The 27,898-nt window shown below is 53.0% G+C and overlaps 1 protein-coding gene across 3 annotated transcripts; it reads right to left on the minus strand.

Annotated features, from left to right (window-relative positions):
• On the minus strand, window positions 1-27,703 carry GNG2 (G protein subunit gamma 2). 3 transcript variants are annotated; one of them, XM_069856934.1, is made up of 4 exons: window positions 27,561-27,703; window positions 6,140-6,205; window positions 4,390-4,505; window positions 1-1,189 (listed from the first exon to the last, which is right to left on the minus strand). In XM_069856934.1, exons 3-4 carry the CDS (start codon window positions 4,474-4,476, stop codon window positions 1,061-1,063), a joined length of 216 nt encoding a protein of 71 aa, XP_069713035.1. In that variant the 5' UTR covers window positions 4,477-4,505; window positions 6,140-6,205; window positions 27,561-27,703; the 3' UTR covers window positions 1-1,060. The 3 variants fall into 3 exon arrangements, with proteins under 3 accessions (XP_069713035.1, XP_069713036.1, XP_069713037.1); XM_069856935.1 differs by lacking the exon at window positions 27,561-27,703 and adding an exon at window positions 18,884-18,907; XM_069856936.1 differs by lacking the exon at window positions 27,561-27,703 and adding an exon at window positions 18,670-18,692.
• Between the last annotated feature and the right edge of the window lie 195 nt (window positions 27,704-27,898).

Consider the following 27,898-nt stretch of genomic DNA (forward strand, 5'->3'; position numbering starts at 1 on the left):
CGTGGGGCATCATCCCACCACGGGGCAGCATCCCAGCCCAGCCCCAAAGGGAGGAGATGCTGCTGGGAAGCAGAAAGAGCAAGACACGGACCAAGCAAAGGGGGCAGAGGCACACAGGTGTAGGAGAAGAGGAAAGACCCGGAAAGAAGTGGTCAACTTTGATTTTCAGATTTCTAGCTACCCCGTGATGCCCACAGCGGGGGCCACCCTGAGCCCCCATGCCTGGGGGCTGGCACCTACCCTAATGCAGGAGGTATTTCAGGCACATCTAAGTCATCGCAGGAGCTGTCTTGGCTTTCAGAATCACCTCCCTTTCCTCCCTACAGCTTCTCCCACCAGCACGTGGTGTCAAACAATAGAAAAGCAAAGCCTGGAGCAGATGGATAGCGAGAAACTCATGCACTACCACCGAAAGTCATCACAGGAGTATGAAGCACCAACCACGACCACAGAGTTCACGTTTACTTGCAAAGCATATGGAAAATGTTAGAAAATGGGGTTCGCTAGAAACATGGAGCTGCCGGCATCCTCGCTAACCTGCGGCGGGGCCGCTCAACCCCTACGCAACCGCCAGGAATTAACAAGCACAAGACCAAACATTAAATAACATCATCGTCACCAAGCCTGTCGCTATGTATACCTGACAACTTAAATAAAAAAAGAAGAGCTTGGAAAGGAACCAACAATATCATTCCAAGAAGGTTATACACATCCTCAGCAGTTAACTTTGCTCAGCACAGCTCTGGTGCTTGAAATATGGAACAACCAAACAATTCTGTGAGCAGAAAAGTGACACAAATTTATTCTTTACATATATATATATAATTATTTTTCTTTCTAGGCAACTCTACAGACTTCAGATCTTTTGCCTTGCAATGCAGATCATCTTATTCCCCCAAAGGTGGCCAGGTTCTTTAAACATGCACATCTCTGTAGCTTCCAGGCCATGTATTTTACTTATTTTTGTTTAAATTCTGTGGACTAGCAGGTCGTCCCCGTTCCTAAAAACTCTACATCAGTGTTCAGGGTGGCCTGAGTGCTGGACAGGCTCCTCAAGGGTTTACAGGATGGCGCAGAAGAACTTCTTCTCTCTAAAGGGGTTTTCTGAGGCTGGGACGGGGGTCAATAGAGGGTCTTCCTTGGCGTGGGCTTCACAGTACGCCATCAGGTCTGCTGCCGCTTTGGACACCTGGAATAGAAGGAGCCCTGCGTTAGGGACAAGCTGCATTGGGGACATCGCATCCTGAGAGGTGTCGCCAGTGGCGCTGGGCTTGCCGCATCCCCAGCCCAGGGTATGCGACATAACAGCCTGGCCAAAGACCAAGTGCTAAGTCCTGCACTTGGGTCACAGAGGGATCTGGACAAGCTGGATCCATGGGCTGAGACCAATGGGAAGAGGTTCAACAAGGCCAAGTGCCAGGTCCTGTACTTGGGACACAACAACCCCGTGCAGCTCCAGGCTTGGGGAAGAGAGGCTGGAAAGCTGCCTGGAGGAGAAGGACCTGGGGGAGCTGGGTGACAGCACCTGAGCATGAGCCAGCAGTCGCCCAGGTGGCCAAGAAAGCCAACGGCATCTTGGCTTGGATCAGAAACAGCGTGGCCAGCAGGAGCAGAGAAGTGACTGTGCCCCTGGACTCAGCACTGGTGAGGTCACACCTTGAATACTGTGTTCGGTTTGGACCCCTCACTCCACAAAGGACATTGAGGGGCTGGGGCATGTCCAGCGAAGGGAACAGAGCTGAGGAAGGGACTGGAAAACAGGGTTATGAGAGGCAGCTGAGGGACCTGGGGCTGTTTAGCCTGGAGAAAAGGAGGCTGAGGGGAGACCTCATCACTGTCTACAACTGCCTGAAAGGAAGTTGTAGCGAGGTGGGTGTGGGTCTCTTCTCTCAAGTGACAGGTGATAGGATAAGAGGAAATGGCCTCAAGCTGCATCAGGGCAGGTTCAGATCAGACATCAGGAAATAGTTCTCAGGCCCTGGCAGAGGCTGCCCAGCAAGGTGGTGGTGTCACCATCCATAGAGGTGTTTGAAGATGGGTAGATGAGGTGTTCAGGGATCTGGTTTAATAGTGGACAGGTAGGGTTGGCCTTGATGATCTCAAAGGTGTTTTCCAAGCAAGCAATTCTATGATCCTAAGACTCAACAGCAAGTCCCTGGTGGGGTTGGTTTTTCACCTCTGGGCTCTAAGCTCACCTGTCAGTGTGTGCTCCCATGAGCATCCTTCCTATCCTTCACCCATGTGCATCCTTCACCCAACTCAATTGTAGCAAGGACTGACTTTCACAGAATCACAGAATCATAGAATAACCAGGTTGGAAGACCCACCGGATCATCGAGTCCAACCATTCCCATCAATCACTAACCCATGTCCCTCAGCACCTCGTCCACCCGTCCCTTAAACCCCTCCAGGGAAGGGGACTCAACCCCTGCCCTGGGCAGCCTCTGCCAGGGACCAATGACCCTTGCCATGAATTTTTTTTTCCTAATATCCAGCCTGACCCTCCCCTTTATCCAAGGGAAGGTCCAGGTGTTGCTGGATGATGGCGCAGCTTGAGGCCATTCCCTCTCATCCTGTCCCCTGTCCCTTGGGAGAAGAGCCCAGCTCCCTCCTCTCCACAACCTCCTTTCAGGTAGTTGTAGAGAGCAATGAGGTCTCCCCTCAGCCTCCTCTTCTCCAGGCTAAACACCCCCAGCTCTCTCAGCCGCTCCTTATAAGGCCTGTTCTCCAGCCCCCTCACCAGCTTCGTTGCTCTTCTCTGGACTCGCTGCATCCCTGCTCTCTCCTCGGCAGGGACATCCACAGCTGCTATAGCAACGTTTGCTTCCCGCAGCCTAACTTGGCTTTTTATTCAGGACACAACAGCAGCTGCCAAGCCGCTGGAGCTCATCCTGGCCCCAACAGGTGAGGTTTTGCTTACAAACACTCAGACGTGCCTGCAGCCAGCAGCCAGCCTTGGAGCACCCCTCTCCTCAGGACCATCTGTTGTCCACAGACAACACAAACCACATTGAAGGAGAAGACAAATCCCCTAGGGTCTCAAGCTTGAAGCTGATGAGCTTTTGCGTGCCCAGAAGCAGCGATTCCACCAGGATGTAGCAGAAGCAATCAGAGCAGGGGAAGCACCTCACAGAAAGGACTGGGCTTTCCGTAGGAAAGAGGCTTCGGGACAAGGTTGCTTTCAGAGTTTCATAGAATTGTTTGGTTGGAAAAGACCTTTGCGGTCATGGAGTCAAACTGTACCTGTCTACTACTAAACCAGATCCCTGAGCACCTCATCTGCCCAGCTTTTAATCCTTCCAGGGATGGGGACTCCACCACCTCCCTGGACAGACTCTGCCAGGGCCTGAGAACCCTTTCTGTTACGGAATTTTTCCTGATATCCAATCCAAACCTCCCCTGGTGCAACTTGAGGCCATTTCCTCTCATCCCATTGCTTGTAACTTGGGACAAGAGACCAACACCCACCTCACCCCAACCTCCTTTCAGGCAGTTGTAGACAGTGATGAGGTCTCCCCTCAGCCTCCTCTTCTCCAGACTAAACAGCTCCAGGTCCTGCAGTCACTCCTTGTTCTCCAGCCCCTTCCCCAGCTTCGTTGCTCTTCTCTGGACTCGCTCCAGAGCCTCAACATCCTTCTTGTGGTGAGGGGCCCAGAACTGAACCCAGGATTTGAGGAGTGGTCTCACCAGTGTTGAGTCCAGGGAAACAATCCCTTCCCTGCTCCTGCTGGCCACCCCATGGATGATCCAAGACAAGATGCCATTGGCCTTCTTGGCCACCTGGGCCACTGCTGGCTCATGTCCAGCTGCTGTCAACCAACACCCAGTTGTGTTCTCTGCCAGTTTCCCCGCTAGCCTCAAGGCTGAGCACTGAGCACTACCCAGAGGACAGTCTCAACAGCAGCTGACAAACAGCGTGGTTTTAGGTTGTTCCCAAGAGGAGTGAGATGCCTCAGGGACAGTTGCTTGTTCCAAGCACCCAGCAGGGCAGCAATGCTGCCAACTGCCTCCTCCAAGCAAGCATCTCCCACCGCCTTCAGCCATGGCCGCTGTGAGGGTGAGGAGGCCCTGGCCCAGGTTGCCCAGAGCAGGGGTGGCTGCCCCATCCCTGGAGGGGTTCAAGGCCAGGCTGGATGGGGCTTGGAGCCCCTGATCCAGCGGGAGGTGTCTCTGCCCATGGCAGGGGGTGGAACTGGATGATCTTTAAGGTTCCTTCTGACCCAGACCACTCCAAGATTCGATGATCATATGCATGAACATCCTCCACAAACATCACCCTAAACACCACTGAATCCTGGCTCCCACAACATGCTTTTAGCAGCTGCTCAGCAGCAGACACCACCTCACAGCATCCCCCTGAGCTGACAGCCAATCCCCGAGCCACGCTACCTTTATCCTGTCGATGTTGGCCTCCATCTTCAGCTGCTCCACCAGCTTGCGGGCTTGCGCTATGCTAGCAGTGTTGTTGCTAGCCATGGGCAGGCCAAGCGCGCTCTCTGGATGGACTGCGGGCATAAACACACGTGTGTGAACTCTTGGGCTGGACAGAGAGCTGCTCCCAGCCCCACGAGGCCCCAGATGACAGGCTGGGGTTGCATGTGTTGAGCTGTGAGAGCTGAGCTGTGTGAATGACGCTGGAAGGTTGGGAGATGTAGATCTGGGCGTTTCAGTCAGCGTTTAATCTTCTATTTATACAAGGGCAGTGAGCTGCCAGCCTTTGTGAGTATGTGGGTAGTCACACGCTGCCAACACCAACCTCCTGCGCCCTCTCCATTGCCCTCAGAGCAGGGGGTTCCCTACGAACACGCTTAAGAGCCACTGGGACCTTCTAGAGCACAGCCTGCAGCCGCAGGACCTCAGCTGAGCTGTGCTTCGGCTTTTCCTGTCGTATGAAAGGCTGCGGTGTCCCCAAGGCAAAGGAAACCGGAGAACAGGCTCCCCCCAGAGCAGCCATGCCAGGCACATCCTCCAACCCCGACCGGTGCCCAGCGTCCGTCCGGTGTCCCTTGGCCTCCCTTGCTTTGTCCCTGCTGCCAACTTGAGCATTGAGATGCTAAACAGGATGCCGGAGTTTCCTGTTTCTTGCCATTTCTACCCCAGGCAGGTGGCGGATGCTCAGTAAGTCCACGCCGTCTCGGGCACGGATGTTTTTTCCGTTAACTTATAACAGTCACGAGCTCTGGCAGCGGCAGCCGGAGACGTTGAGCTCCTCCAGCAGCCAATGCTTTCATAGGCGCCGAGTATTTTAGAGGGGAGACCGAGCCGTGCTGTGCTGGCCCCTGCCTGGTTGGGGCTGCCTGTGAGCTCAGAAAAGGGGAGCTTGGGGTTTGGCTCTGCACAGCGAGCCCCCCACCACCCCCTTGGTGATGGGACAAGGATGGCACAGCCCTAAGCTGAGGAGTTTGTGGCGTTTTAGGGAGGACACCAAACAGTCGTGGGCACCTTCAGCTCAAGCCTATCTTGATCGAATGGTGTTTGGAAAGAAGCTCATCCTGGGACCTAAAGAACAAAGCAACCTGGCACTGAGCAAGGTGCCCACACTTGGAGGTGACCGGAGAGCAAGCTGTGCCAGGGCCAGTTGGGGTTTCAGGATGAGATCATTCAACACAGGAAGGACATGGACCTGTTGGAGCGAGTCCAGAGGAGGCCACGCAGATGATCTGAGGGCAGAAGCACCTCCCATATGAGGACAGGCTGAGAGAATTGGGTTTGTTCAGCCTGGAGAAGGTTCCCAGGAGACCCGATAGTGGTTTTCCAGCACTGAAAGGGGCTCCAAGAAAGCCAGGGAGAGGCTCTGGATCAGGGAGGGCAGGAAGAGGATGAAGGGGAACAGTTTTGAGCTGCAAGAGGGGAGATTGAGATGAGACCCTAGGGAGAAATGTTTTCCTGTGAAGGTGGGGAGGCCCTGGCCCTGGTTGCCCAGGGAAGTTGTGGTTGCCCCATCCCTGGAGGGGTTCAAGGCCAGGTTGGATGGGGCTTGGAGCCCCTGATCCAGTGGGAGGTGTCCCTGCCTGTGGCAGGGGTGGAACTGGATGGGCTTTGAGGTCCCTTCCAAACCAAACCATTTCATGATTCTATGATCCCTCCCCAGCCACAGCCCTTCCCATCAAGGAGGATGAGGAGGGGTTTATTTTTTTACCAGAAGCAGGTCTCTCCGGTGATTTGTGCCTCTAGAGAAGATCTGTTCCTCTTGCCCTTTCGTTACCTTTAAATAAAGAGAATACAGAGAAAAAAGAGCCATGTTAGGTTGCTGTGATGCCACTCAACACAATATGATCATTATTTATGACACCAGGAAACCCACAACCCTCACAGATGCTGATTGTTGTACCCTGCCGGTGAGGCAGAAAGGCCGTGGGTTTCCTTCCGTATCCCCCGCTCCTCCCGAGCTCTCCAAGCACGGCCCCCCAGCAACTTTATTTGTTTGCATTCACTGAGGTTTTCAGCACAGGAAGAGGTTTCAACTCTCCAAGTGTTGCTGGCAGCCAGGCTTTTAGCTGTCGCCCAGCTTGCGGCGAGCCCTGCCGCCCATCCGAGCGCGGCGAGAGGGGATGCCAAGCGCCGCCTGCGATTGAACCGTCTGGTGCACAGAGCACAGAGCCGGGTGGAAAGAGCATCCCCCAGGGAAGGCTGCCAAAATCCTCCCCCTCGAGCCACAACCCAGCTCCCACCGAGCATCCCCACCAGCCCGAGCCCCTGCCTGGGTCTGTCCTCGTTGAGCAAAACTCTGCACCATCGCTTGAGGTTTAGCTCAAGCATTTGTGCTGCGGTTTTTCTCAGCTCTGCTCCAGTTTATTGGCTGGCAGCAGGCTACCAGGGTGCCTCTCTCGGGCTTTTGCTTTCTGTTCTCTCTGCAAAGCCACAAAGTGGGTAGTGGTGGTGGTGCCAGCCTGTTTCTGGCACAGCAGCCGGCGCTGGGCTGGTGGAAAAGCTGCTGCTCGGCTGGTGGGAAAGCCAGTGGCCACATAGGTTCACCAAAGGCTACATCACCCAAGACACCTTTGCATGGTTTGGATCCCACAGAGACTTTTTTAATGCAGAAAATGTTATTCTTGGTTGATTTTGCATCTGTTTCATATAGAGGAGCGTGGTCTTTTGCCACTCTGGAGCTGGCAAGGAGCCTCTTAGGGGCTAAAGTTTAATGCTGTGGAAGGAGGCATGGCAGTGGGGCATTATACAATATAATGTATAATACAAGATAATGTATTATACAATATAATGTATTATACAATATAATGTTGTGACAGCCCTGATCTGTTAAAAAAATACATGTATCCAACTGTGCTAGCACCCTCATGCAAGGAAACCCTCCCGTGCTCTTATAGAATCATAGAATAACCAGGTTGGAAGAGACCCACCGGATCATCGAGTCCAACCATTCCTATCAATCACTAACCCATGTCCCTCAGCGCCTCATCCACCCGTCCCTTAAACCCCTCCAGGGAAGGTGACTCAACCCACTCCCTGGGCAGCCTCTGCCAGGGACCAATGACCCTTTCCATGAAAATTCTTTTCCTAATGTCCAGCCTGAACCTCCCCTGGTGGAGCTTGAGGCCATTCCCTCTTGTCCTGTCCCCTGTCACTCTTACTACATCCAGCCCTTGAGGCACTAAGGTGGAGAAGATGGCCTCAAAAACAAGGCCAGAGAAGACTGAGACCTGCTGGGACAAAGGAGAGGACATCTATGTGAGCACCCCAGCAAGATGCTGAGATGCTGCCAAGGACCCAGGGGCGACTTGCAGGACTTGGCGTCACCAGGAGTTGATCACATGTCCCAACCACGCTCGGCCCCTCTGCAGAAATCTGATGTAGGAACTTGAACTGTTTTGGGGCCAGTGATGGGTTTACATCCTTTCCATGCTGTGAGCAACTGGGCATGTTTCCTTCAACGTGAATAACAAGATAAATAGCAGGTGACACTTTGAATTGAGCTCGCGAATATCCTCCACCAAAAAACAACCCAGGCACCACTCGGGTGGCAGCAAAGCTGTCCAAGCAGCTTTTTATATCCCAACATGAGGACACCCCACTGTACCCCTGGGAGGCTGTGGAGCCACCAGAAGTAAATCTAAAACCTTTACTTTAAAAGTGGGGAGGCCCTGGCCCAGGTTGCCCAGAGCAGCGGTGGCTGCCCCACCCCTGGAGGGGTCCAAGGCCAGGTTGGATGGGGCTTGGAGCAACCTGACTGAATTGAAGATGTCCCATTGCAAGCGGATTGGACTGGATGGGCTTTAAGCATCCCTTCCAACCCAAACTACTCCATGGTTCTGTGATTTACTTCTCTCCCCCAAGACCCGACAAGGTGTAGGATTCCCTGCTGCTGAACCCCACGCTGAACTAGAAAATACTTGTTAGTGGGTAGATGACAAGAGCATCAGACTTCAAACAAATTAAAACCTCTTCAGGAAGTCTATAAATCATCAGATCAGAGGAATAATGCCAAAATATTTAAGGATGGCTGTTAAAAGGGAATTATCCTTCCAGACAGCTTATTTCCTAGTGGAGTCATTGTTCCATGGGCAGGCACTGGGATACGAGCTTTGCAAGCCAGGGCTGGGGACCTGCTGGACCCAGTGAGCCCTCCTGATGCCTTTTGGAGAATCCAGGTATCCCCAGCACCGTGTGGTGACAGCAGCCCTTGGACACGGTGGCTTTGTACAGGAACTAATCGAGCAACAAAAGGAGCCATCGCACAGGAGGGACACGTGCCAGCACTCACCACATCACTCCCATTTATCTATAGGTCCCCTCCAGCTGGCAGAGCTCAGCTCCTGACCCTACAAGCCAAAATCCCAGCCACGGAGCTAAAATTCATAGAATAGTTTGGGTTAGAAGGGACCTCAAAGATCACCCAGTTCCAATCCCCCTGCCATGGGCAGGGACACCTCCCACTGCACCAGGGGCTCCAAGCCCCACCAAGGATGGCATCTATTTCAGCCACGTAATGGCTTCTCTGCCTGGATAATAGGATTCCTGCCTTGGAGCCCACTGGTTAATGAGTAAGGATGCAATTTTGTTTTCATGCTAATGATGTTTAGCATGTATGGTACACACGTATTGTCTCTTTTGGGCTCTGCACTGTAATTACAACTCAGGACCTCGCCAGGTTGTTTTGAAACTTGGCTCTTGTGCAGAAGGTCACGGGTTATTGACTGCGTGTGCCGAGAGGTTGAATTCATTTAAAAGGATAAATTATATGTCTGGGCTTGGGAAATTTGCTGCTGATTTTTGCTAGCTGGTACCTCTGCTCCAAAAAGACACTTGATTTATTCTTGTCTCTGTTTAATGCAAAGCCACTGACATATCCGAATGACGTTTTCTTCTTTCACCAGCCAAAACAGGCACCAAAAATTGGGATTTAATTGGGCAAGCAGTGACGGACGTCCCTGATGTCAGGGCACTGACCCAGCGTTTACAGCCCTGTCTGCTCATGCTTTGCTTGCTCTGGCTTCACCGAAATCTTCAGCCTTTACTCAAGACATGAAGCAACAAAATACAGCCGGTGAGCTGCTCACCGTTGCCATTTCGGCACACAACAGGCTGCCCAGGGAGGGGGTTGAGTCCCCTTCCCTGGAGGGGTTTAAGGGACGGGTGGACGAGGCGCTGAGGGACATGGGTTAGTGATTGATGGGAATGGTTGGACTTGATGATCTGGTGGGTCTCTTCCAACCTGGTGATGCTGTGATTCTATGATTCTATGAGACTGGGGTTTAATTCGCTCTGTGTTACAGCCACCATAGCTCCAGTCCAAGGGACAACCAGCATCCTCCATCTCAGCAAGCGGATCACATCTGCCTTGCTTTCTGCATGTGTTTCTCCCTCCCAGCACATTTAGGGACCCTGCACTGCTTTAAACATTCCTCTGATCCAGGGGAGAGCATTGCCCAGAGCAAGGGTGGCTGCCCCATCCCTGCAGGTGTTCAAGGCCAGGTTGGATGGGGCTTGGAGCCCCTGATCCAGTGGGAGGTGTCCCTGCCCATGGCAGGGGTGGGACTGGATGGGCTTTGAGGTCCCTTCCAACCCACACCATCCCATGATTCTGTTAAGTTTGGTGTTGCTCCTGTGCCCCCCCATCCCTGGGCCACCTGACATGGAGGCACTGACCCCATCCCTCCTGCTGGCACACTGCTCCGCTGCTGGAGACTCATTTAAGGCAGCAGTAAATTAATTTCCTTGAATTATAGAATCATCGAGTCCCCATCCCTGGAGGTGTTTTAAAAGACAGGTAGATGAAGTGCTTAGGGCTATGATTTAGTAGTGGACAGGTACGGTTGGACTCAATGATCTCAAAGGTCTTTTCCAACCAAACGATTCTATGAGTAGGTTTGGAAAAGTTCTCTTAAGCTCATCCACTCCAACCATCAGCTCAACCCAACAGTGCCTACTAAACCATGTCCCCAAGAGCCACATCTACACATTTTTGTCCTTGCCAGCCTCTTCCAGTGCTTCACCACTCTTTCAGTCAAGAATTTTTTTCCTAATATCCACTCTATACCTCCCTTGGTGCAACTTGTGGCCATGGACTTGCCAAGTTGCCTGCTGCTCCCCATCCAGCTCCAGCCCGGTGAGCCACCAGCACTGTCACCTGGCACAAGCTGCTTTCCCGCAGCCCTGACTGAGGCAAAGTGCCACGTGCAATCCAAAAAAGCCACTGCAAAAGGAGCAAATCTTAATGCCGGAGCAATCAAACCCTCCTGCTAAGCTGCCATCCCACTCCTTCCTCCCAAACTGGGCTCCGAAGGGGCTCTGGCATCCCACAGCTGCCAGCTCTGCTTCCAAGAGTAATCAGCCTTCGTTTGCCAGTTCCTCGTCAGCACAAGCTGCCGCCTGCTTTGCACCAGCCCAAACTTCACACAATCTGAGCCCCGAGCTATTTTTTCCCCTTTCCCCTTGTGTTTTATCTTAAGTTGCTTTTGGGTGGAGACCACATTTCTCCGAAATGTTTAAAAAAATGGCATTTTAAGAGTGATTATTTAGTCTAAATCCCTTAAACAGGCGGCTCTCATTGCAGAAGGGGGATCTCAAGAACACCCTGCGCTGTTCAAAGTCCATCACTGTTCAAAGTCAGCGTTAACCCTGGCTGTCATCCCAGCATCCGTGCCAAGTCTTTCATGGAATCCTAGAACCACTAGGTTGGAAAGGAACCACTGGATCATGGAGTCCAACCATTTCCTTACGTTCTTAGAGGTGCAGATGGGCAAGGACTGAGTACAGGTGTCACAAGACAAATCTTGCATCTCTAGGGGTCCTCAGCCTTTGCCCATCCAACTGTGGTCCTTCACATTTTTAAATCCATGGATCACATCCTCTCTAGCCACCCAAGTCTTATGAGGAACAGCTGAGAGACCTAGGATTGTTTAGCCTGGAGGAGGCTGAGGGGAGACCTCATCGCTCTCTGCAGCTCCTGAAAGGAGGTTGTGGTGAGGTGGGTGCTGGGCTCCTCTCCCACCTAACAAGTGACAAGACAAGAAGAAATCGCCTCAAGTTGCATTAGGGGAGTTTTAGACTAGATATTAGGAAAAACTTCTTTAATGACAGTGGGGAAGCCCTGGCAGAGGCTGCCCAGGGCAGTGGTGGAGTCTCCATCCCTGGAGGGGTTCAAAAAGCAGGTAGACATGGCACTTGGGGACATGGTTTAGCAGGCACGGTGGGTGGGGTTGGGCTGACAGTTGGACTGGGTGAGCTTAGAGGTCTCTTCCAGCCTTAACGATTCTGCGATTCTATTCTATGATTAATATGATTCCAGTTTTCCAGACTTTTTCCACTTCTCTGCTTGGGAGAAAACTGTTCTCACACCTCCTGGCTGAACCGAAAGGAAAAGCGAGTGGCTCCACAGGAAAGAAACCAAAAGCGCTGCCAACCACCAGGGCAAAACCTCCCTGTTCCTCCCTGTTAAAGAGCGAAAGCAGCTCCCCAGCGCACTGCACGGCATCGCCCTCCACTGAGAAAGGCTCCTTTTTGGATTGAAAGCAGGACCCTCCCTTCTTCTCGGTTTCAATTTGAAAGACATTCTTTCCATCACTGGTGCACCAGTGTGAATTGAGAAACCAGTCCTGATTCTATGATTTTCCACCTGGTTAGCAGCAAAGTGGCTTGTGCAAAAAAAAACCCCAAAAAACAGTGCTGGGGTTCAGCCTGGAGAAGAGAAGGCTCCCAGGAGACCTCAGAGCAGCTTCCAGTATGGAAAGGGGCTCCAGGAAAGCTGGGGAGGGGCTCTGGATCAGGGGGGTGCAGGGACAGGATGAAGGGAAGGGTTTTCAGCTGAAAGATGGGAGATTGAGAGGAGATCTTAGGAAGAAATGTTTTGCTGTGAGGGTGGTGAGACCCTGGCCCAGGCTGCCCAGAGCAGTAGTGGCTGCCCCATCCCTGGAGGGGTTCCAGGCCAGGTTGGATGGGGCTTGGAGCCCCTGATCCAGTGGGAGGTGTCCCTGCCCATGGCAGGGGTGGGACTGGATGGACTTTAAGGTCCCTTCCAACCCAAACCAGTCTGTGATTCAATGAACGTGGGCAAATCCCATTGGAGCAGCCAGCATTTTGGGGACACAGGACTCTGAGTCCTTCCTACCAAATATCAAACACCGACAAATCCAGTCCATGGGGTCACCCAGATGTCTTTTTTGTCCCTAAAAGGTGCCAGGCTGGGATACAATCCAGCTGTCATTCAGGCTGGCATTGTTTCTGGCATTCCAGGGGCACTGGACCAATGCAGGTCACACAATCATGGAATCGTTAAGGTTGGAAAAGACCCCTAAGATCATCCAGTCCAACCGTCAGCCCAAATTACCTCGGTTCCTGCTGAGACAAGTAGGCTTTCCTGAAAACTACCCTTTTCCTCCCCCAAAACCAGGCACGATGCAGCATCCAGGACTGCCATCGCCCTCCCCGCAGCCCACGGTGCTGGTCACCCGCGAGCTGGAGCGTGGGAAACCCTCACGTGGACTCGGTGGCTTTCCAAGCCATCCTGTTGCTTCTGCTAAAAGCCATCGCTAAAAATAGGCAGCTTAGCTGAAAAAGAACTGCTAAATATATACAGAGAAACATAAAAATCTTAGACGGAAGGAAAATAGCAACGAGCCGGGTTTTCAGGGGGTGGGAGCTGGTATAGCGACATCGATCTTGACAACAGTTGCAGACCTGGCTGCGAAAGGAGCCTTAATCCACCAAAATTACACATTTCATGATTTCCTTCAGGCAAACAAAAGTGCCTGTGGGCTTCCATCGCACCGGTTTTGCTTTCCCAGCCCCCAGGGGTTTTATTCCCTTTTCCAATGTCCATTTTTTCATGGACAGTGCTCCACAGTGTTTCAATCGCTTACGAGCAGCTCGCAGAGATGCCAGCAAATAAATAAATAAATAAATTCATTAATTAAAAGGTGTCAGAGTGGAAAATGAGCTCGTTTCCATGGAAACGGTTTCACTATCACAGCAGCATCCGATCCCTCCTGCCAGACAGGGGCGAGGTGGGATGGGTGCCCGTTTCAGCCTGTTCTCGCCCGTGTCAGTGGGTTTTGGTGCGTGTCCTTCAGTGAAGGTACCTTGCCTTCTTAGTGTTGCACAGCCCTATTTTGCCTTATTTTACCCCAAAAGCAGCACCAGGGGCAGCCCCAGCCCAGTGATGGCTCAGCCAGCCCAGGCTCCTCCAGCAGATCTTGTTATCAGGGCAATGCAAAGCAAATATCGTGCTCTCCACACCCACACACGTTGCTTGCGGCAAGGCTTCCCAGGGCCAAGCGCTGCACACCACTGAAAATGAAAATGATTTCAGGGCTGGGGGTTTTGTCACTGTTTTTTAGTTTTGTTTTAATTTAACAAAAGGTTAAAACAAACCCAGAGGCCAGTGGAAGACTGAAGACTCACAGCAGAGCATGTGAGCAGAGGAGTGGGAACACAGAGAGCCTCTGCTCTGCAAACCTGGGTATCGTTGAGGTTGGAGAAGACCTCTAAGATCATCCAGTCCAACCGTCAGCCCAACACCACCGTGCCTGCTAAACCATGTCCCCAGGTGCCATGGCCACGCTCTTTTTGAACCCCTCCAGGGATGGAGACTCCACCAATGCCCTGGGCAGCCTCTGCCAATCTGAACCTGCCCTGGTGCAACTTGAAGGCCATTCTCTCTCGTCCTTTTACCTGTCACTTTGGAGAAGAGACTAGCACCCACCTCACAACAACCTCCTTTCAGAGAGCTGCAGAGAGCAATAAGGTCTCCCCTCAGCCTCCTCTTCTCCAGCCTAAACAGCCCCAGGTCCCTCAGACACTCCCAGAACCCTGGAGCTTTTGAACCTTCCCCAGCTCCACTGCCCATCTCTGAACACGCTCCAGCCCCTCATAGCCACGCTCTGCAACACAACAAACCCTTTCATAGAATCATAGAATAACCAGGTTGGAAGAGACCCACCGGATCATCGAGTCCAACCATTCCTATCAAACACTAACCCATGTCCCTCAGCACCTCATCCACCCATCCCTTAAACCCCTCCAGGGAAGGGGACTCAACCCCCTCCCTGGGCAGCCTCTGCCAGTGCCCAGTGACCCTTGCTATGAAAAATTTTTTCCTAATGTCCAGCCTGAACCTCCCCTGGTGGAGCTTGAGGCCATTCCCTCTCGTCCTGTCCCCTGTCACTTGGGAGAAGAGCTCAGCTCCCTCCTCTCCACAACCTCCTTTCAGGGAGTTGGAGAGAGCAATGAGGTCTCCCCTCAGCCTCCTCTTCTCCAGGCTAAACACCCCCAGGTTCCTCACATGCTCCTCTTGTTCTCCAGCCCCTTCACCAGCTTTGTTGCTCTTCTCTGGACTCGCTCCAGAGCCTCAACATCCTTCTTGTGGTGAGGGGCCCAGAACTGAACACAGGATTCGAGGAGTGGTCTCACCAGGGCCGAGTACAGAGGGAGAAGAACCTCCCTGGACCTGCTGGTCACGATTCTCAGCCTAGCGAAACACTTACTGAGAGAATGACTCTTCCCAGGCTGGAGTGACCCCAATATAACCATGTCGGGGGGAAGATGGAGGTAACCCAGCTCTACCAACACCCACACACCAATGGAGCAGCAATTGTACAATGAAAGCATAAATGAATTGACCAAATAAAAAAATCCCATTGAATCCCCATTCAGCTCCATCCCATGAGACCTCTTTCCTACCAAAGCAGAGGTAGCAGCTGGGCAGTCTGTTCCTCTACAGGGCAGGAGTTTCTGCTGCAAAGGAGGCTCTAGAATCACGGAATGGTTTGGGTTGGAAGGGACTTCAAAGCCCATCCCGTTCCAACCCGCTGCCACAGGCAGGGACACCTCCCACCGGATCAGGGTGCTCAAAGACCTTTGAGATCACTGAGTCCAACCGTACCTGGCCACTGCTGAACCAGATCTCTGAGCACCTCATCTGCCCATCTTCTAAACCCCTCCAGGGACGGGGACTCCATCACCTCCCTGGGCAGCCTCTGCCAGTGCCCGAGAACCCTTTCTGTGAAGAAGCTTTTCCTAATGTCCTTGCAGCATTTCCTTTTTCTTCCCTTGGCTTTCAAACCTCATTTTGTACCTTCCCCTAAAGGTCTTCGTCTTGACCCTGGCAAATACTTAAGAGCAGGATGTTAAAAACTGCAGCCCAAGAATGCATCAGTTAATTAACATGGAATAATAGCTTTTGGCTGCTTCCCTAATTAAGGGTCAGGAGTTCAGTGCTGTATGAACAGATGTTGAACTCCTTTTCCTGGTACAGTGCTTCCTCAGCAGACTTAACCATCTTTTTACTGGGAGAAGCAGCAGGGAACTGGGATTTCAGAATCAATTTGAGTGGGTTTTGGGAAGGAATCAAGAAGCGAAGGAATCAAGAAATCATAGGTGGGGAGGCTGCCCCATCCCTGGAGGGGTTCAAGGCCAGGCTGGATGGGGCTTGGAGCCCCTGATCCAGTGGGAGGTGTCCCTGCCCACGGCAGGAATGGGCTTTGAGGTCCCTTCCAACCCAAACCATTCCCTGATTCCATGATTCTGCAATACCCCCTGCCACAGTTCCTGCTTGCCGGACTCATCCTTCTGCAGCACATGTTTCAGCCCAGCTAAAGCAACCCAAACCTTCTCCTTTCGCTCACCAATCGAGACCCTCGCTGCGCCTCTTCGCCCAAACAACTCAGCAGCACGCAAAGCCCTCAGCTCCAGAAATCACTGCAGTGAGGAACCATTCTCTGATGATTTCACCTGAACCAAACCTTTATTAGAGTTTTATTTTAAGTAACACTCACATGAAACCTAATAAACCCTCCCAGCCGCTGGGAATCACCTAACGAGTTACATCAGCAAAGAAACAACCCCGTTAACTATCCCATTAGTTTAAGCCCCCTCCAGGAATCACCTTAGACTGCTTTAATTAGGTACCCATTGTACAAAAGAATTAATTAATTAGTGATAAGCACCTGAACCACATTACTCATAAGGCTCTATTTCAAGTTTCAAATACAGCAAACAGGTCACAGCCTACCTGCTAGAGTAGAGCAAAACCCCACTGCTGCTGCCTTGTGCTTCTCTTCCCATCCCTGATATCAAAGCAGCAAGGCTGGCAGCTTTTTTTTTTTCTCCTGTTCTTATCTCATTTCCAGGTTTTTTACAGCATCCAGAGCAGATGCCTTTAAAGCCGCTGTTCAAATAGTGGATGCACCGCAAAGGTTTGGGGCCCCTCACTCCAAGAAGGGCACAGAGGGGCTGGAGACCGTCCAGAGAACGGAATGGAGCTGGGGAAGGGGCTGGAGAACAGGGGTTCTGGGAGCAGCTGAGGGAGCTGGAGCTGTTTGGTCTGGAGAAGAGGAGGCTGAGGGGAGACCTCATCGCTCTCTGCAGCTACCAGGAAAGAAGTTGTAGCGAGGTGGGTGCTGGTCTCTTCTCCCAGGTAACTAGTGATGAGACAAGAGGACATGGCTTCAAGTTGCACCAGGGGAGATTTAGATTCGATATGAGGAAAAAATTCTTTACAGAAAGAGTGGTGAAGCCCTGGCAGAGGCTGCCCAGGGCAGCGGTGGAGTCTCTATCCCTGGAAGGGTTCAAAAAGTGTGTAGCTGTGGCACTTAGAATCACAGAAACATTAAGGTTGGAAAAGACCACTAAGATCATCCAGCATGATTTAGTAGGCACGGTGGTGTTGGGCTGGCGATTGGACTGGATGAGCTTAGAGGTCTTTTCTGTCTTTAAGCATTCTATGATTCTGTGAGATGGGAGAGCTGTGCAATTCCTTTTGGAGATTAGGTGTGGCTTAGGGGGTAAAATCCATATCTTGAGGCTGTAGTTATCATAGCATCACAGAATGGTTTGGATTGGAGAGGACCTCAAAGCCCATCCAGTCCCACCCCTGCCATGGGCAGGGACACCTCCCACTGGATCAGGGGCTCCAAGCCCCATCCAGCCTGGCCTGGAACCCCTCCAGGGATGGGGCAGCCACCCCTGCTCTGGGCAACCTGGGCCAGTGTGAACACCTACCCTGAAGCAGATTTCACTACAAAGCTGTTGTGCTACGGCATCACTAAGATACCCATCACATGAGTAAATCATTTGCTGATGGCCAGATCCCAAACTGCAGGTGGAGGATCAACACTAAATGTGGGCGATTTCAGCAGGTTTCTAGGGGAAAAAAAAATAAAGAAAAATAGAAGAGAAAAAAAAAATCCCCATACTACTCTGTATGTTCCTAGAATCATGGAGAGGTTTGAGTTGGAAGGGACCTCAAAGCCCATCAAGTTCCAACCCCCTGCCATGGGCAGGGACGCCTCCCACCGCACCAGGTTGCTCAAAGTCCCATCCAACATGGCTTTAAACACCTCCAGGGATGGGGCACTTTCACAATTATTAACTTTGAAAAGTAATTTATTGTGGTTTGCACTGGCCCCAACATTCCATGACCAGCTATTTCCCTCCTGGTAAGCTTGAAGCTGCTGGGAGTTTTCTCTGAGCCGGGAGTTATGCCTGGGCTGCAGAACCTGGTGGTGCTGCAAACCAGGTTAGCTGGGGCTGGCTGGGGAGAAGTAGGTTGCTCCTCTGTCCTCGGTCGCTGAGCTGACCCATATTATCTCAATTAAATTTCGCTTTTGCAGCCCGCTGCTGCCTCTTTTTTTTTCCTCTCCTGTAACCTAATGCATTTTGGTCTAAAGTAGGACCCGGCTGCGAGGACACCTGGGTCCTTCCCGCTGCGATGGGGCACGGCCACGGTGGCAGAAGTGGGACAGGGCTGTGGAAGGGGATCGAGAGGTGACGGTGGGCTTGTCAGCCCCCCAGCTCAGCCCTGACCCACCTGCAAACCAGCAAAAATTGCTTTTCTCCCCCAGGCTGAGCCCTCAGAGCCTTTCACACACTTTTCCGTCTCCATCCTCACACCACTTCCTAACCTCCACGTGCAACGTCTCGGTTTTCCCACGGAGCCCAGAATCCCTGAAGCAGCTCGGTTTCCCCTTCAGACACGCACGAACATCCCTGTCTTGCTTCCTGCTGAGTCAAGGGCCCTGATTTACCGTTATCCCAGCTCTATTGTGAAACCACCCGTGCTCAGCAAACACTGAGATCACGCAGCCAGGAGGGGAAACAACCCCGGAGCCGCCAGCCTGGGTGGTGGTTTCATACTTGCAATATCAAACATTGCCCCCAAAACAAAAAAAAAAAACAGGTAAAAGGAAAAAAATGAAAGCCAAAAGAACCACAAACCTTGGATTAAGCAGCGCAAGACGGCGTCGCCCTCCCCTCCCATGCAGCGATACCTTCCGTGATGGAGATCAATCCATCCTGGCTGTGTCGCGGACCCCGCGTGCTTCATTTCCACCCCCTCTCCCCGAGCTTTAATCCTTCAGCCTAACGAGGAGCCGCTGCGTTTGGTCCCCCTGCTCTGCTTTCCCAAGGACGAGCGCCTTTCCCTGCCTACCTGGCTGCTGGGAAGCCTCAGCGCGCGCCCGCGCCGTCGCTTTCTTGGCTCTTCCCTAGGAAAATCACTGAAGGCGGCTGCTTTTTAGGGGCTGGCTTTTGCTTCCAGGTAGGGTGGAGGAGCAGCAGCGATTCACAGCCAGCCAAACTTTGACACCAATTAATGGAAACGCTTACACGGGGCTGCGATTTAGGCTTAAAAAAATAAAAAAAAAATGAAAAAAAATCAGTGCCTCCCTTATTCGCTGCTTATGCCTGGGTTGCGGCATTAAAATAATCTTTTTATCCCCCCTGGCACCGCACAGAGGGAGGAGGCAGGGTCCCTCCCTGCTGGGGAGTGAGAGAACCACCGGACACAGATGCAACCCCCCTGCAAGCGAGGATGTGAGGCTGAGCAGCAATTATATGAAATTAGCTGATAAATAATGCAAGGCGTTTCGATGGTACCAGCCTTGCAAGCCCTGCAGAAACACCATCACGGCTCCACGATAGGAAAAAAATACAGGCATGGAGAGCAATCAGGTCAGCGTGACTTGAATACTTGAACCTAAAGCCTGTCTGAAATGCCGTCCTCGAGGCACGCTGGAGCTCCAGCCCCACAGCAGAGCCACCAAACCATCGCCTCTTCACGAGATCCTACACAAACTGATGGACTCCACCAGATGAAGTCAATGTTCAATGCCTTCCCATTCAAGCTGAGAGACCTTGGGCACTTTCCAGCATGAGCAGAGATGCTCCAGCAGCAGATGCTGTCCTGAAGAATTATTAGAAGAGGTCTGAATAGGTTTACATGTTGGGGATGTTTGATGATCCCCTAAGGACCCCAAACTGCTGCAGGCCGAGTGAAGGAGTAGAACGTCCCCATCAAGGCACACAGAGATGTGAAGACTACCTGGCTGCACGGAGAAGACTGTGTATGGTTTTAAATGGCTTTAAATTGGAGGGGGGTAGATTTAAATTAGACATTAGGAAGAAATTCTTCTCAATGAGGGTGGGGAGGCCCTGGCCCAGGTTGTCCAGAGCAGGGGTGGCTGCCCCATCCCTGGAGGGGTTCAAGGCCAGGTTGGATGGGGCTTGGAGCCCCTGATCCAGTGGGAGGTGTCCCTGCCCATGGCAGGGGTGGGACTGGATGGGCTATAAGGTCCCTTCCAATCCAAACCATCCTGATTCTATGATTCTAAGACCTGTCTGTTTCTCCATGATGCCTTGAGGGCACCTGGACCCACATGGACATACACAAGTCATGGGGACAGCACTGACCTGCCCACGGTGTTGGCTCCGCTCTGTACAGAAGGTGTGACCGGACACCTCGAGATTCCCCCTCCAGCCTAAATAAGTCATGATGGTTCATTACTGAAATCCATGTTTGCTCACTGTAAAGCCCCTGAGGGGTCCAGAAAACAACCTGAAAATGATGGGGAGGTGGCACAAATCCTTGGGCAGCTCTCCCCATGGCCACCAGCTCTCAGGACTAACACACTCCAGCCTGGCAAAAGCCAAACCCACAGCTGGAGACTTCTTCCACAGCAAACCTTCACAGCACAGGCAATCAGCAACTTGGAATTGGATCTGCAAAACCAGCCAGCTCTCTCCTTTATCCCCACTCAAGGAGTCATGGAGAGGTAACCAGCTACCCACGCTGTTCATCCAGCTCCTGCCAGCATGGGTCAAATTCAAGAGCCGACGCAAGCAGAGGAGCCCTTGGAGCCAACACAACCATAATGCAAGTGAGATAAAACCACACCATGTGCCGATGGAGCATCCCCCAGAGCAGGGAAGGAAGCCAAAACCCAACCATGAATCCAAAACCCAACCATAAGGACAAACTCCAACCTCCTCATACATGGAGGGCTACGGGTGAGGAAGCCTCCACCATGCAAATGTGGTGGTCAGATGTTTTCTGGACACCCATTGGGAAGGAGGACGCATCCCACCAATGATCTGCTGTCCTGCAGCAGCTCAGGGTTCATAAAAGCCTCACCAGGGGATGTAGGGGAAGCACCAGCTCCCATGAGCGGCTGCGGTCAGAGCAGCAAACAGCAGAGCTCTCCTCAGCAGAAACTTTATGGAGATCACCAGCGGTCTGGGTTTGTCAGATAAGAAGAAGGAACAGGAAATGTCACGAGGTTCACTACCAAGCAGCTAAAGACCGAGTGCCTTCACCTCCAGGGTGCCTAACAAGCTTTGTGCAGCTCATTCAGGTCACGCCTCAGGGCTTCTCAAGACAACCTAGAGAAGACACCTATGATAATCCCCCTCCTAACACGCACCAGCACTAGGGCTGCCCAAGTCCCCATAGGGTCTTAGAAAAAGGAGCACTGAGTGTTTCTCCTGTTGCTTTGGTCCTCAGGCAACTCACACCGAGGTCTTGGTGTCCCTGCATCTGACGTGGCCTTTTCAAGAGGCAAAAGGCAGAGAGGATCTGGCCAGAGGAGGGTGTGGGAGCAGCAGCAGAGTGAGGAGATGGTGCCCTGGGCTCCATGAGTGCAGAAAGACCTCCAGGGACGTTTAACCTTCCGCCAAAAGTCATAAACCTCAACAGGCTGGATGTGGCCTGTGCCTAAGGAGCCACAGACACCATGTTGACCTAAGAAGATGTCTGGAGACACTGGGGACACTCTTATCCCCATCAGACTGGTGTCTGTAGATGTGAGAGCAAAATAAGCTGCAGGGAAGAAGGTGGTCTCCTCAACTCACCCCACAGTGTCCCCTGTGTGTGTGCCCCAGGCTCTCCGCCGGGCACAGCCCCAATCCCACGAGCAGATGATGGATGTTTATCTACTCTCCCACATCCTCAACACCTGCCTGTTCCCTCCAAGGTCTGGCTGAAGAGGAACACATCAAAGTGGAGAATAAACTATGGCAAGGCAATTTCTGCCTTAAACCAGCTCACGTGTCACCTTCCTCCTGCTGACAGCAGTCTCCCACCCTGACTTAGCTGACACATCCCATTCTTCTCAGCCCCTACGGGTGATGGACAACCCACCACGGAGGGTTTGAGCCACCCTAGCCCAACACCGTGGTGAAGCTGAGACCAAGGCAGCTGTGCTGCAGCTCTTCGCTTTGGGTTCAGCCCTTCGGAAAACCCAAACCCAACCGAAGCTTTTGAGGATGGAGAAGGACAAGCCCAGAGCCCAAACCTCATGCCATGGGTGCTCCTCACCCCAGCTCTACCCCAAACCAGGCATCACGGCTGTAAACATAGCAAAGCCCTAATGATGATGCACATGACACACAGAGACACGTTGGCACTGTCTTGGCATCCCCTGACGACAGCAGAATCGTGAAGACACCTTTCTAGCATCCCTGTTGTGTTCAAGATCCATTCCTTAACTCCACCACCTTCTTTATCCCCCTCCTCTGCCTTCACCGCACCCACTCCAAAGCCAAACCAAAGAGACCAGGACCAAAACCGAATTAAATCAATGCCAAACATCTCACATCTGCCAAGGCTGGTGTTTTCCTACCCAAAAAATGGTCCAAAAAGCACAATCCCCCAAACCCACGGACACTGCGATGCACTCAGTCTGCAGGAATTCACAGCTAAGGGGAGGGTTTTGAGACAACCAAAGAGTGAAGCATCCCTAGGAGATAACGCCTCAGGCTTGTGATACTCGGTCTCGTGCCACGTCTGGTGGTGCTCCTCATGCCATCCCAGGAGAATCACAGAATCACAGAATCACTAGGTTGGAAAAGACCCCTAGGATCATCGAGTCCAATGCTGCAACAGGTCCAACGCTCCTGCACTTCATCCACCTTCAGCTCCCAGTCTCTCCTCAGGGACATGGCTCAGACAGGAGAGGCAAGAGAGAAAACACGGCTTCTCGCGTCCCTGCAGGTGCACAGGGACACCCTGCCCGTCCCCAGACTGGGGGAGCACAAGTGTTCCACCACAACCTTTGTTTTTCCCTGGCTGCAAAGACCTGATGCAAATAAGCCAAGAAAAAATTTGATTAAAAGAGAATCAGGAGAGCTGGGAAGGAGCATCACAGGAAGAACAGGGATAAAGTTGAGGCTCTGGAGCGAGTCCAGAGAAGAGCAATGGAGTGGGTGAGGGGACTGGAGAAGAAGAGGAGCGGCTGAGAGAGCTGGGGGTGTTTAGCCTGGAGAAGAGGAGGCTGAGGGGAGACCTCATTGCTCTCTACAACTCCCTGAAAGGAGGTTGTGGAGAGGAGGGAGCTGGGCTCTTCTCCCAGGTGACAGGGGACAGGACGAGAGGGAATGGCCTCAAGCTGCGCCATCATCCAGCAACACCTGGACCTTCCCTTGGATAAACTAACTAGCCCGAGTCACGACGATGATGACAAGGGAAGAAAAATGCTGTGTGAAAAGCCAGGAGAGGACGAGATAAGGTAAAAACAGACTGTGTGTGGCAGGACCAGCAAGTCCTGGTGCAGCTGCTGCCCAGGAATTGTTGAGGGCTTCCCAGCTGGATGAGAAGGCAAAGTGGCAATTTTTTAAGGTTTGTATGGTGCCATTTCAGGGATTTTTACTTTTTTTCCACTGAACACGTGAAAAATTGAGTTTGCTGTTTGAATCATGGAATGGTTTGGGTTGGAAGGGACCTTAAAGCCCATCCAGTTCCAACCTCCTGCCATGGGCTGGGACACCTCTCACTGGATCAGGGGCTCCAAGCCCCATCCAACCTGGCCTTGAACCCCTCCAGGGATGGGGCAGCCACCCCTGCTCTGGGCAGCCTGGGCCAGGGCCTCCCCATCCTCACAGCAAAACATTTCTTCCTAAGATCTCCTCTCAATCTCCCCTCTTGCAGCTCAAAATCGTTCCCCCTCATCCCTTCCCTGCACTCCCTGACCAAGAGCCCCTCCCCAGCTTTCCCGGAGCCCTTTTTAGTGCTGGAAGCTGAAAAGACCTTAGAGCAGCTTCTCTTCTTCATGAAATGCAGGAGATGTATGATTTTAGACTTCAGCCTTGGCACAGCTGCATCCTCGTGCATCCTCGCCCAGCCCAGGGGCTGGCAGCATCCAGCTCACGCTTCCTCCCAGCCTTCGAAGTGATTGGCTTGCAGAGCTCTCATCAAAGCTATTAATTAATCACTGGCTGACCCAACGCCCAGGCTCGACAGACACCACCCCAGCGACTTCAGATGGAGCGAGCCCTATTTCTCCTCAGAGCCAAATCCATGTCCTCTTGGCAGCTGGAGCCCATCCTTCTCTCCAGCTCAGACCTGCCTCTCAACGGGGCTCGTGCCAAGTGGCTCGTGCCAAGCTGGTGTGGAAATCTGGGAGAGACAGCCTGCGTTCCCCCGCAGCCATCACACGCTCCCCCACCAGCAGCAGGTGCAGGAGCCCTTCCTTCCACTTCTCCTCAAATGTTTGGGAGGGCACAGCTGCTCCTGCACTGGAACTGGTTTTGGGGATGTTTGCGCCACGCACGTTCATAGAATCATGGAATGGGTTGGGTTGGAAGGGACCTCAAAGCCCATCCAGATCCAACCCTTTGCTAAGGACACCTCCCACTGGATCAGGTCTCTTCTTTGGGGACAGGACAAGAGGGAATGGCCTCAAGCTCTGACAGGGGAGGTTTAGGCTAGACGTTAGGAAAAAATTCTTTACAGAAAGGGTCATTGGGCGCTGGAACAGGCTGCCCAGGGAGGTGGTTGAGTCGCCTTCCCTGGAGGTGTTTAAGGCACGGGTGGACGAGGTGCTGAGGGACATGGGTTAGTGTTTGGTAGGAACGGTTGGACTCGGTGATCCGGTGGGTCTCTTCCAACCTGGTTATTCTGTGATTCTGTGATTCTGTGATTCTGTTATGCACAGAAGGAAAGATAGGGATGAGGACGGGCTGAAGCCCCACTGGGAGTGAGCAGGCAATAAAACTCTGCAAGGACAAGCACAATAACGCCCTTGCCAACGAACCACGCTGCAGCCCACGCCCTGCCCTGGAGAGCATCTCCCTCTGCCTTTCATCCCATCCCTCCTCTTAGCAGCCACTGTGGCCACGTGAAGCCGCAGAGCACAAACCAGAGAGGAAGAAACAGCAAGAAAAGAGTCTGAAAGGCAAGAAAACCTGCAAACCCACCCTAATTCCTTGGCTCATTCTACATGCTTCTGTGCCAGCTGTGAATGCACACGGCTGTATCCCACTCCGGCATCCCGCTCCAGGCACAGGATTGAAACGCTTGGTGAAGTCGCAGAGAAAATTGATGCAACTTATGCTGAAAACGGTGTGAACCCCTTATTCCCAACCCCAACTGGGGCACCGGGCCAGCAGGAGGGAGCAGGCAGTGCAGCCTCGTGGGCTCCGCAGGCAGCACACGTGTCACGAGCGTGCCAGCCTCCAGCATCTCCGCACCGGCGTGTGGGATGGAGGCACAGCCACCCCCCGGCAGCGCTTTCCAGGGGCGTGGGGGTCCACGGGGCTCCAGCACTGGTTCACCAGCCCCAATTACTATGGTAACAGCCTGCACCGGCGCCTGGCCATCCTCCTTTGGTGACTCACCGGGTTTCAGAAGGAAAACTGGTGCCTCGGATGCTGCCGGTTGGATGCTGGAAGCCCAGCAGGCACATCTACATCTGTGAGGCTGGGGAGGCATTGCCCACCCTGGCAAAGTTTGGCTTTTTATGGCGTTTTCTGCTCCCAGCACCCCGGTAGAGGGTGGCAATGCAGGAGGCTGGCTTGGGGATTAAAAATAATAAGAATAATTGAGTTTCATCACCTGCTCGCAGCCATCTGGTGTTCAAAGCCAGGCTGGATGGGGCTTGGAGCCCCTGGTCCAGTGGGAGGTGTCCCTGCCCATGGTAGGAGGTGGAACTGGGTAGAATAAGCTCCGTGCCAAGTCCTGATGCACATTTATTATCATCCACCCCGGGGCCAGCCACACCACGGCACAGCCACTCATCGGAGTGCTAAATCATAAATCATCATTTAGCCACGTGCGAAATCACAGAATCATAGCATCACGGAATGGTTTGGGTTGGAAGGGACCTCAAAGCCCATCCAGTTCCACCCCCTGCCATGGGCAGGGACCATAAGAGTAGCAGGGGGATCTGCAGGTCCCCCCAAGCTGGGGATACTCAGTTTTCGAGGCGAGGCTGACTCCAGTCATCATCCAAGTGAGGCTGAGACCATCAAACTCGTGTCACGTGTGAGCAGCCAGCAGCACGCGGTGCCAGAGGCAGCGAGCAACAGCCTCTCCTTCCTTTTGCAGGCAAATGCAAGGCTGAAAAAGCCAAAATCAAAGCACCAAGACTTGTGCCAAGGGAGCAGCGTGGCCTCGCACAGCCAGCACGGGGGTGGGATAGGATGGGGCTGAGTCACATGTGAGAAATGCCCCTTTTTTAACCCTGGGAGCACCTCACAACATCCTCCTGGAGCAAGGCTTCGCCCCGGGGCTTTCATGGCAATAATTAATTGAGTCATATTTCAATCCAGCCAGCAGCCGTATGGCAGAAAAGAGGATTAAAATCCCATGCTCCAGCTGAAATCCAGTTACAAGGAAAAATCCTCCGTGCCTGGCCCCAGTACCACCCATACGGCTCTGGCCCCTTTCCCTTTTGTGGCTGGAGAGTACGGACTCACCAGTTGGGCTCAGGTATTTGGAATTTGGGAGCTTGGAGAGAAAAAAGGGAAATAAAATCCACCCTGGAGCTGCAGGATGCTCTGCCCTGCACGCAGCAGGTCCAGCAGAGATAAGAGGTGCTCCTTTGGGGTGCTGCGCTTTAAGTTTACCTGTAACTCATTAGAAATGGGTGAGGGACCACTGCCTTTCACAATTTTTCTTAAGTATAAATCCATTTTATCTCTCCCTTATCAGGATAGGACGTGGGGGAAGGGTTTTAAGCTGGAAGAGGGGAGATTGAGATGAGATCTGAGGAAGAAATGTTTTGCTGTGAGGCCCTGGCCCAGGTTGCCCAGAGCAGGGGTGGCTGCCCCATCCCTGGAGGGGTTCAAGGCCAGGTTGGATGGGGCTTGGAGCCCCTGGTCCAGTGGGAGGTGTTGGAACTGGATGTTTTGAGGTCCCTTCCAACCCAAACCATTCTGTGATGCTATGATTCCACGATTCTCCGATTTCCCACCAAGGAAGCAAGAAGGAAAAGGTTCTTTGCCAGATTCCCCTCCCGCAGGGGCGAACAAGCCCTGGACCACCTTTCCTCAAGCGCATCTTCGCAGCTGATGGGAGGTTTTCCCTTCCCGAAACACTCGCACCACAACGCCCTGCTGGGAGGAATAAGGATTGGGATGGAAATGATGGGGAGAGAGCTGCTTCCATGGGGATGGTGGGGTCCCCAGAGCCAGGCTGGGGGGGTGATCCATCCCAGCTGAGGTTGCTGCAGGGATTTAGGGGCTGGGAAAGTCTCAGTGGAAAAAAAAAAAAAGAAGAAAAAAAAAAACAGAGAAAGAACACTGCGTCTCATTCATGCGCGGAGGAGGAAAAAAAAAAGCCTTTCCTGCTATGGCAAATCAGTTGATTAAGCGAGGATCAAACCCTCTAAATCAAACCTTTGTCGGAGAGGCTGAACTCTTTGTGCGAGGCACCTTCCTCCCGGTGGGATGGGGACCCCCCCCCAGCCCCTGAGACCGGGGGCACCGTGAGGATGGGGAGGGGGGGTGGGGGGGGGTCTGCTGGCTTGGAAGGGGTGCGAGATGGGCGGGGTGAGCGTTCCCAGCGCTCCCAGTGCCCCCCAGCTCCCCCCCCACACCCCAGTGCCCAGCGGTACCTGGAGGCGCTGCTGCCCTCCGGGATGCAGGGATGCAGGGATGGAGGCAGGGATGGAGGCAGCAGGAGGGTGGTCAGCAGCAGCCCCGAGAGCCGAGTCCCCACCCAGCTTTGTCTGCGCTCATCCCTCTGCCTACAGGAAGCGGCTCAGCCCCGACTTCCTCCTCCTCCTCCTCCTCCCTCTGCTCCTCCTGCTCTCCTCTCCCTTTTCTGCATCCCCCCCTGCCCCCAGCCTCTCGCCCTGCCTCCTGCCTGGACCCCCATCCTCTATCCCACCCATCGCCCCTCCTGCACCCCGCACCTCTGCACCCCAATCTCCCTGCACCCCAATCCCCCTGC

This window comes from Phaenicophaeus curvirostris, chromosome 5, assembly GCF_032191515.1.
Source record: "Phaenicophaeus curvirostris isolate KB17595 chromosome 5, BPBGC_Pcur_1.0, whole genome shotgun sequence".
NCBI classification, from domain to species: Eukaryota; Metazoa; Chordata; class Aves; order Cuculiformes; family Cuculidae; genus Phaenicophaeus; species Phaenicophaeus curvirostris.

What these genes read in the sequence shown, in the direction of transcription:
- GNG2 (XM_069856934.1), bottom strand. Translation starts at nt 4,476, where the DNA reads ATGGCTAGCAACAACACTGCTAGCATAGCGCAAGCCCGCAAGCTGGTG. An exon ending in CCAACATCGACAGGATAAAG is followed by an intron (nt 1,190 to 4,389) that starts GTAGCGTGGCTC and finishes CTTCTATTCCAG; the next exon opens with GTGTCCAAAGCGGCAGCAGA.